Genomic DNA, 10,204 nt, shown 5'->3' with positions numbered 1-10,204 from the left:
CCGGGGCGATGGAAGGTGTCCTTGCCCATGGCAGGGGGTGGCACTGGGTGGGCTTTAAGGTCCCTTCCAACCTAAACCATTCTGTGATTTTATGGCATCCCCACATGCCAAATGCCTTTGGCCTTATTCGGTCCTCCAGACAGTAGGTTTCTCCAGAGGGAATTTGCCTTCTTTTGCAATTAGCTTCTTTACAGTTTGGGAATTTGCTTCTTTAACAGTTTGGTTATGGGGAATGCATGGACTGCTTGTTCTGGCAGTTCTAGGTCAGGTCTGGAGGAGGGAGGTGAGGTTTTTGGCACCCACCTGGTGTTTTTCCAGGAGCAGCCGGGCGATGTCGACATGCCCGTTCTGGATAGCATCCATAAAGGGAGTGACTCCACATTTGTCCCTGCTGTCAGGTTTGTATTGGCACCTGGGAAGGAAGACAAAAGCCAAGAAAGGGTTGTTGGCAGCTCAAAAATCCTTTCTGCACCAGTTGCTTTGCAGCGGTGGGGCAGGAGATGGGTGAGATTGGAAACAGCAGATATATAAAGCTTGTCCATAGACAATGCACAAACCCGTCTCAGTGCCTTATAGCCTGGGGTACAGTCTGCTGGGGATTTTTGGTTCGGAGAACAGCCAATGCAGCTTGCTCAGCTGCACAAAAGCTGGGGCTCTATACATCATTTCTATTTATTTCCCTTGGCCCCCAAACACAGGATCTCTGGAAGAGGTAAGGTGTGCACAGGCCTTGCACTGGCAGAGGAGAAAACCATATCCTCACGTAACGACGCCATGTACAAAATCAAAGCCCACAGGGCTCGCTCAGGTCAAAGCTCCATTGAAATGAGAGAAGACTGAATTAAAATTAAAAGCCCGGCTCAAATCACAGGGCTATGTTTATGCTGGGCCAAGTATGGACAGGAATTAACAAGGCTGGGACGAGCTGGCTAACAGGAGCTGCGACAAGCAGCAGCTGCGACGCACGGGGAAAACCGCTCCAGCGCTGGGAGCAGGCAGTGCTGGTTAGGAAGGTAACAGGGTCAGGATGACTGGGCACAGGCTGATTCAAAGCCACTTCACAGCAGTCTCCCAGGAGTCACAGCCTGAAAACAAAGCCTGAAGGCTGAGAGCAGCCTGGAGGAACTGCACCCAGAACCAAGCTGCCAGAAAATTGTTTTGTTGTTATCATATGGCCTCGGACACGTTGGAGGCAACAGGAATGAATCAGCACAGAAAAAGAGCAGAGTTACATAACGGGGCTTATGTCATAGCAAAGTCGGAGTCCGTCAGAGCCCCTTCGGAGAGTGTCCTTGTCTCAAAGGCCCCTAAATGGCCATGATAAACCCGGAGGAACCGGTGACAGCCTCGGGAGCGCATGCAGGGCAGCTGGGCTCCCCGAACGGCATAAACACCCTTTGTGTCCAGGCGGCTGGAGCGAGCTGGGCGGTGGACGGGAGGCGGGGGAGAGCGGGGAGGCAGAGGCAACACCGGGAGGACGCCTGCTTACCGCTCCAGCAGCAGCTCCACAACGTCAAAACAGCCATGCATTGCTACAAGAGAGAGAGGAAGCACGGGGTTAATTTATGTTCTCACGCCACCATCCACCTATAGTGAAACGTAATGGGGTTTCTGACTCTTTTAGCTTACACATGATGCAGGAAGGAGTTCCAAGAAGCTTTAAATTCAAAGCTTTTCATTATTTTTTGTAATTAAAACATTGTGTCTAGCTCTCAAGCCCTCCCTTGCCCGGATCCTATAGGAAAACAGCAAATAAATCAGGGAAAAGGCACGCATATAGGCAGTGCTTGCTTCTAACTGCAGAGTGCATGCATGAGACCATACGTGCAATTAATCTGACACAAAGATCTTTTCTTGCAAGTATTAGTTAATCCCTGCAGTGAAATCTCTGAGAAGCAAACTGAACACAAAGCAGAGAGCTGGTGAATAGCCGAATGGCATTTCTACCCCTCCTCAGCCACTCAAGAGTACCCACCGCTCCCATCTCATCATCCTAATGAAGCATCCTCACCCAGACAGCATCTCAGCGGAAAAACAAGAGTGGGGGTGGATTTGAACATCACACACGGAAATACTCTCTGGTTTTTAAAACACATTGTATTACAGCAATATGCAGACAGCCTTCCTTTGGCTTTTTTTTTTTTTCCTGGCAGGTCATTTTGCAAAACGAATGAAATACATTAAAGAAAAAAAAAAAAAAAGCCGACCAAGCCCGGAGCTGCTACATCAGGCTATTTACTCTGTGGGATGAAAAAAGGGCCCCCAACAAATGTGTGTTACCAGCAATAACCTTCAGACGCAGCTGCACAATAGATGCTCTTTGAAAGCCCAACGAGGGGTTTCCATCCTCCCAGATCTCAGCTGTTTGCTCCTGATTCCTGCCCATTTATCCCTCCTTCACCTGAGCTGATGTAAATACAGAGCCACACTGTGAAAGGGATTTTCAAAATGGAGGCTTTAAAAAAAACCCAAGCTGTGTGAAGAAAAAAAACACCCCAAGCAACACGATTACATCCTTTAAACAGCAACAGAGCCACAAGAAAGCTGCAGCGCTCAGATTCACTGTTGCACTCCACTTCCTCTAATTACATCTCCCCCGCTCTCTTGCCTCAGGCTACGGATATATGAAGCAGCAAAGCTTGAGGAATCAACCCCCCCCCAAAAAAATTGCACAGAGGAGAAAATTACCCATCATCTATCCAGGGATAACTGTGACAGGAAGCCAGCTGGACTGGTCACGGGTTAATGTGCTCACATCCACCCCCTTGGGATGTAAACTTGTTGAGATGGCCGTTCATCTTGACATGATTTCCCCCGGCAGCGCCGTCTCTGGCCCCTCAGCCGTGCCCCCAACTCTGGAGCTGTGTCTGTGTAAGTGGGCTACGTGCTGGGGTGCGTGAGGATGATAAAATTATGCTGGGGGTAAAGGTGGTTTAAGCAGCTCCAGCCCTTCCCGCCGCCCAGGCGCTCCTGCACAAGCTGCTGCTCCACCAATGTGTGGTACAGGCTCTAACCTGGATCAGTCAAATGACCAGAAATCAACCCAAATCACGGGCTAGTGGCTTTACCACTGGGAAAGTCAAACGTGGGAGGACGCTCAGAGATGGAAATACCTCTATAAGGCAGTGAGAGCCGTGCGCTGGATCCCACCATCCCTGTCTGTACCCCCATATCCCGAGTGCTACGAGACAGAGGGGAGACATTTAGCTCAAAACCACAGTTCTAGCGCTGCTCCTGACCCTGCCCGCAGACCCTCAACCCCCACACCAACCTCTCTGCAGGCAGAGGGCTGAGAGGGGGCTGCGAGCCCAGCCTGCCAGCCCAGACATGGAAACACAAGACAAGGGATTCAGCAGGGACAGGAAAAAGCACAAATAAACAAGGATTAGCCATTTCTCATCCAGACAACCTGCTCCTCGCTGCCCAGCCTGAAACGTCAAACAACTCATCAGCTATTTCTCATTCCCAGGTCAAGCACAAGGACTAAGGCACAGCCAATGCCCCAGGGCTGGGCCTGTCACTGCTGATGAGCACAGCGCAGTGGACGGGCGGCTACTGAGGGCCGGAGAAGTAACGGGAACGACAGCCAAGGAGCAACATACTCAACAGATTAATTACAGCACAGCAGGGATCTCCTCACGACACCTCGGGTCTTTCCAGAGAGTCTATCCCTATTAAATTCTGTGGGAAACCAGTTTCGGTATCCACAGCTTTGAATGGTGGCTCCCCACCCTTTGGGTCTCCTGTGGAGAGACCGCAGACCCCCTGCACTCAGCCAAATCCCCACTCAGGGATGGGTCACGTTTCAGATTCAGGTCCCACCTTCCAGCCCCAAGCCTGCCCCACAGCATGACCCTCACTTGCTGTCACATACCTCTCCCTTCACCCACTCACTTTAATAATACCAGGGATTTAAGACCTGGGAAGACACATTTTATCTGTACTGCCTGGCTTGCACAGGTCTGTGGGCAATGAAACACTGTGAGACAAATTTAATTCTGCATTAGCATATTTTTGGGCCATTCACCTTATTAAGGCTCAGAGGACTTTGCTGAGGCACACCCTGTGCATCATTCACAAATTAAAATGAATCATTCCCCCATCTTAAGGATGAAAGAGTCAGAAAGTCAGAAACCAAATCCAAGCTGCCTCTGAGACAGCGTTCAGCTACATCCTTCTGGTCCCCACCATGTCTGCAGGTGATGTCTGTGGTTCCCCAAACCAATTCACTCCCTTTATATGTCCTTTTAAACCAATGAAAAGGGCAAAGAAAAGGAATTGGATAGCCTGGGCTTACTACCTTCTTAAAATAAATGTGAAAACACAAAAACCTGTGCTGCTTCTTCCAGAGGTTGTGCCTAGAGACCCCAAGGTTCTTTAGATCTGACCTAACCCACCAAGCACACGCACAGAAACGGATCATTTTGAGAAATGCATCTTAACAAAAACTGATGACCACTGTAAACCAAACTAGTAAAAAAAAAAAAAATCATCAACAGGCAGGTCTCAAAAAGGTGCCTCTCAGCAGCTCTGCTGGTTTTAGGATTTTTTTAAATTCCAGGATATGCTTGGAGCCTTGCAGGTTTTCCAAGTGCAATTTGCAGCTTTATAAGTCAGCCAGGAAAAGTGTTTTGCAACGTGTCCTGAGCTGTGGGAGCTTGGACAGGTCTGTCACAGGGATGCAGAGATGGAGACGAACACCCTGGTCCAAAGAGGCCAAAATTAGTGAGTGATCCCAAGTGGTCCTGGGTGGATCCATCACTCCCGAGAGAACATAACATATACCAAAAAAGTGCTTGGAGTACAGGCAAAATCCACTGACGCGGGAACTGAGGACCCTCCAACCTCACAAGCTCGGTCTCTGGCACATCATTAAGAAATATGAAGCCTAATTCTTGTTTGCTGTTTATTTATCTGAAAGCAACCAAGAGTGTGTCCTGAGGTGAAACCCTGCAAAGATGCAGCAGAGCACAGTTGGCAGACTGAAATTCAGAGGTGAGCTCCCACCAATGCCAACCACAAGCGTCTTTTCATTTAAGAACTTAGTATGTAACTGTTTCCTGGTGTTTTTTGTATCAAAATAGGTCACTTTGCTTCTCTAAATGCGAACTGAAACAACAGCCCCTTTCTGTTCTCTGCTGCTGCCACAGCCTGCTCTTCTCTTCCAACCCATCCAGTGGCAACGGGACCCTCTTTTACCTGCTGTGTGCAGAGGTGTTCTCTTTATCGTGCTCTCCGTGTCCCAGCTGCCTGGGGACACCTCCAGCAGGTACTGAAGGACCTCGGGATGGCCCTCCCGGCTCGCGATGTGGAAGCAATTCCAGCCATCCTTGTTCTTCAGCAGTGGGTTGGCTCCATGCTCCACAAGAGCTTTGATCACCTCCAGATTTTGCCTGGTGCAAGCCATCATTAGGGGAGTCCTAAAAGAAAGATGAGGCAAATATAATAACAGAGAGACAGCGCCGCACGAGCCTGACAGCTTTTGTTCTAACATCTGAGCTTGAAGCCTGGGTTAAAGTTGTCTGTGACGTCCACTGGCCTATCTAATCAGAGAATGGTTTGGGTTGGAAAGGACCTTAAAGATCAACTAGTTCCACCCCCTGCCATGGGCAGGGACACCTTCCATAGCCCAGGGTGCTCCAAGCCTCATCCAGCCTGGCCTTGGACACTCCCAGGGATGGGGCATCCACAGCTTCTCTGGGAACCTGTCCCAGTGCCTCCCCACCCTCTGCAGGAACAATTCCTTCCTGATATCTAATCTAAACCTCCCTACTTTCAATTTAAACCCATTACCCCTTGTCCTGTCATTACAGGCCCTTGTAAAAAGTCCCCCCCCCCAGCTTCCTTGTAGCCCCTTCAGGCACTGGAAGGGGCTATAAGGTCTCCCCAGAGCCTTCCTTTCTCCAGGTAGAACAAGCCCAACTGTCCCAGCCTGTCCCCACAGCAGAGGGGCTCCAGCCCTCTGAGCATCTCCGTGGCCTCCTCTGGACTCGCTCCAACCAGTCAATATCCTTCTGATGTTGAGGGCTCCACAGTTGGACACAGCACTCCAGGTGGGGTCTCACCAGAGCTGAGTACAGGGGCAGAATCCCCTCCCTCAACCTGCTGGCCACACTTCTCCGGATCCAGCCCAGGATCCAGTTGGCTAATAGAGCTCAGTAGCTCTGTGCCAGCTGTGGTAAGATACCCAGAGGGAAAACTGATACGACAAAACCACTCTGAGGTAGCACAAAACTCTTGGCTAAAGGCAAAGACCTTCTCCAAACCCAGGGCTAAATTTATGATCTCACCTGCATTCAGATGATCTGACTGAGGCTTACCAGGCGCTGCATACCGACCTGTGAGATTTTATGGCACTGATTTTTCATGCAGGTAATACAGGGTCTGACTTTTGAGGGACTGTCGAGACAGCTGTTAACATCAGTGTTTCTCACACCAGCCAGTCAGCAAACCACAGACAACTCGGTATGTCCTGGCACTGGGGCATAAGTGTACCAGCAAAGCTTGTCACAGTTTTGTCCTGTTTCACGTGCCTCCAACCCACCTTGGATATTAAAAACATTTTTACGAGCTCCCCAGAGGAACATCATCCTTGCCATCCCACAATTCCTGACCTGTGCCTTCCATGGATTGTGTGCTCCTGGGAATTCAGTGGGTACATCGGACAAATAAACATAGCAACCAGCTCATCTCGCCCCACCTTCCACCCCACATCCAGCAGTGACCACGTTTTCACACCTATAACACACACACTGCAGATTAACAACCACCCCAGCTCCTGCTTGGCGGCAGGGCAGGTTCATTGTTGAGCTTCTTCTCCCCAGTAACCCGTTATCTCCTTGCTCATCTTCCCCATTGAGGGCCAGTGAGGCTGCTGGATCTGCAGCCTCCGTCGGAGGAGCGAGCCAGGAGCCACCAGGATGTGGGCATTAGTAAGGGTTTACTCGCGTGGGTAACTCACGGTGCTGAACCCACAGACTTCCCCCATGTCTGGCTTTAGTGAAGTGACTAATTTCACCGACCTCACCAGCACCAGCCCCTATTTTCCTTAATTATCACATTATATAACGACAATTAATTGCTGCAAGCAGGAGCTGCTTTCTCCATTTTATCTTCACCAGCTTCACCCAGTCACTGAACGCTGGGTGCACATGGATGGGACAGAAACCTCCAAGCTTTCCCAGAAGAGATGAACAGCGCAGAGAGGCCTTATCTCCTCTTCACCAACCCACATACGTTCAGCTGGGAGACCAAAAAAAAACAAACCCTAATTCCTCATTCAGGAAAAGCTGCGGCACAAAAACTTCCCACTGCACATGGAATAAGGACTCGTGGGCCTAAACTGCAGCAAGAGAGATGTGGCTTAGACTTTAGGACAAATGCTTCAGTTGTAAGGACAGGAAGGGAGATGAAATCTCCATCGGTGGAGATTTTAAGAAGAGATAAGACACACGTCTGCTGGGGAAGATGGGGTAGGGCTCAGCCCGGAGCTCCGTGCTTCCTGCAGCTCCGTTTCTACAACCAGCATTTATTTTCAATGCAAATGAGACTTTGTCCGAGGGCTGGGACATGAGCTAGCAGGCACGTAGCTCCTCGTTTTTAATCCTTGGATGGAAGGGTACTGCAGGCCTATCAAAGAAAACCAGGCTCGCACACGCGTCTGCAGGAAGCTCATGAGATCTCTGCCTCCCCCTGCTCCCCCTGATGTCAGCACCATGCTGGCACAGCCTCAAATTACCAGGACTGGGATGCTGCCATTGTATTTATGTCAGTTCAGCTTCCAAACGACCTCCCTGGGCTTTCATTTGCAGGCTGGGGCAAATCTTTGCTTTCTTTTGCAAGGTGGAACACAGAAATCTCCCTCCCCAAGCAGAGAATTTGACATTAATCAGGCCTGTTCTCGTCTGTGGATTAGGCTTTATTTTTTGTTCCCAGTTGTCATTCCCTCATCATTTGCTTACATGTTACCCACAGGGCAGGCAAACAAAAGACCTGAAGAAACCAGCTGTTTCTTGGGTTGTTGAGGCTGTTGCTATTATATCAGTAGCCAATCTCACCTAAGAGGCCCCATTTCGTGGGAGGAAAAAGAAGTCCAACTTACTATTTATCATCGTGACTTCTTATTTCAGTTTCTGAGGACGGGGAGACAAAAAGGTGAATCAATATGATCAATTCCCAACAAACAGGGAAGTGGGGAAGAACATATAGCTGTGGATGAAAGCTCTTTAAACTGGATCTGCTAACGAAGCAGTAATTCACAACTCCTACAATAAACAGCGGGAAATCAGCCATAGGGCTGGAATTTAGCCCAGAAAGCCAGTAGGCTATATCCAGAGCAGTGTGGCCAGGGGGGCGAGGGAGGGGATTCTCCTCCTCTGCTCTGGGGAGACCCCCCCCCTGCAGTTCTGCTCCAGCTCTGGGCCCCAACAGCAGAAGGAGACAGAGCTGTTGGAGCGAGTCCAGAGGAGGCCCCGGAGATGCTCCGAGGGCTGGAGCCCCTCTGCCCTGGGGACAGGCTGGGGGAGTTGGGGGGTTCAGCCTGGAGAAGGGAAGGCTCCAGGGAGACCTTATAGCAGCCTTCCAGTACCTAAGGGAGGCTTTTAAGAAAGATGGGAACAGACTTTCTAGCTGGGCCTGTAGCGAAGGAACGAGGGGTAATGGTTCCAAATGAGAAGAGGGTGGATTCACACTAGATTTAAGGAAGAAACTCTTCCTGGAAAGGGTGGGGAGCACTGAGACAGGTTGCCCAAAGAAGCTCCAGATGCCCCATCCCTGGAAACATTCAAGTGTAGTGATCGCAAAATGATAGAGTTTTCAGTTCTTGGAGAAGTCAGGAGGGGGGTCAGCAGAACTACTCCCTTGCACTTCTGGAGGGCAGATTTTGCCTGTTTAGGAGCCTGGTTGGCAGGATCCCTTGGGAGGCTGTGCTGAAGGGCAAAGGAGTCCAGAAAGGCTGGACATTCTTCAAGAAGGAGATCTTGAAGGCTTAGGAGCAGGCCACCCCCATGTGCCAAAAGACAAGCTGGTGGCGAAGGAGACTGGCCTGGCCAGAGGGCTTTTGCCATAAAAGACAATAAAAAAACATACGGCTAACCAGGGAGGTCCCAGCTGAGTGGAGGTTGGCAAATGTGACGCTCATCTACAAGAAGGGCTGGAAGGAGGATCCAGGGAACTACGGGCCTGTCAGTCTGATCTGACTGCTGGGGAAGGTTATGGAGCAGATCATCTCGAGTGCCATCACACAGCACACGCAGGACAACCAGGGGATCAGGCCCAGTCAGCGTGGGTTTAAGAAAGGCAGGTCCTGCCTGACGAACATGATCTTCTATGACAAGGTGACTTGTTTAGTGGATGAGGGAAAGGCTGTGGGTGTCTACCTGGACTTTAGTACAGCCTTCGACACTGTTTCCCACAGTATTCTCCTGGAGAAAGTGGCTGCTCGTGGCTTGGATGGGTGCACTGTTCGCTGGGTAAAAATCTGTCTGGAAGGCTGAGCCCAGGGGGTGGTGAGTGGAGATAAAACCAGTTGGCAGCCGGTCCCCAGTGGTGTTTGTTCCCCACAGATCAGTGCTGGGGCCAGTTCTGTTTAACGTCTTTATCCATGACCTGGACAAGCGGATTGAGGGCACCCTCAGTCAGTTTGGGGATGACACCAAGTTGGGAAGAGCGCTCTCTGCCCGAGGGTAGGACATCTCTTCAGAGGGATCTGGACAGGCTGGATCCATGGACCAAGGTCACACTGTGAGGGGCAACAAGTCCAAGGGCTGGGTCCTGCCCTTGGACCACAACAACCCCCTGCAACGTTTCAGGTGTGGGGACAAGGGGCTGGAAAGCTGCCTGACAGAAAAAGACCTGGCAGATTGTGACCCAGCGTTGGGCCCAAGAAGGCCAACAGCATCCTGGCCTGCATCAGCAACAGGGTGGCCAGCAGGACCACGACAGTGATTGTCCTCCTGTGCTGAGCACTGGTGAGGCCTGACCTCAAGTCCTGGGGTCAGACTGGGGCCTATCACTGCAAGAAGACTCTGAGGGTCTGGAGCATGTCTGGAGAAGGGAATGGAGCTGGGGAAGGGTCTGGAGCACAAGTCCTGTGAGGAGCAGCTGAGGCAGCTAGTTCTGAAAAGAGGAGGCTCAGGGGAGACCTTATCGCTCTCTACAAGTCCCTGAAAGGAGGGGGCAGAGAGGGGGGGGGGGAGGCCTCTTT

The 10,204-nt window shown here is 50.8% G+C and overlaps 1 protein-coding gene across 1 annotated transcript in view; it reads right to left on the bottom strand.

The window, feature by feature from the left end:
- The window catches only part of ANKRD16 (ankyrin repeat domain 16), a 19,041-nt gene that overhangs the window by 7,416 nt on the left and 1,421 nt on the right, over window positions 1-10,204 (bottom strand). The window contains exons 2-4 of the mRNA XM_010160615.1: window positions 5,200-5,420; window positions 1,490-1,532; window positions 304-412 (exon numbers count right to left, since the gene is read on the bottom strand). Coding sequence (XP_010158917.1) covers window positions 304-412; window positions 1,490-1,532; window positions 5,200-5,420 — 373 coding nt within the window. The remainder of the gene's footprint in view (window positions 1-303; window positions 413-1,489; window positions 1,533-5,199; window positions 5,421-10,204) is intronic.

This window comes from Eurypyga helias, unplaced genomic scaffold (assembly GCF_000690775.1).
Source record: "Eurypyga helias isolate BGI_N326 unplaced genomic scaffold, ASM69077v1 scaffold4061, whole genome shotgun sequence".
Classification (NCBI taxonomy): Eukaryota; Metazoa; Chordata; class Aves; order Eurypygiformes; family Eurypygidae; genus Eurypyga; species Eurypyga helias.
Note: the sequence above shows the minus strand (reverse complement) of the source record. Positions and strands in the feature narration are given on the sequence as shown.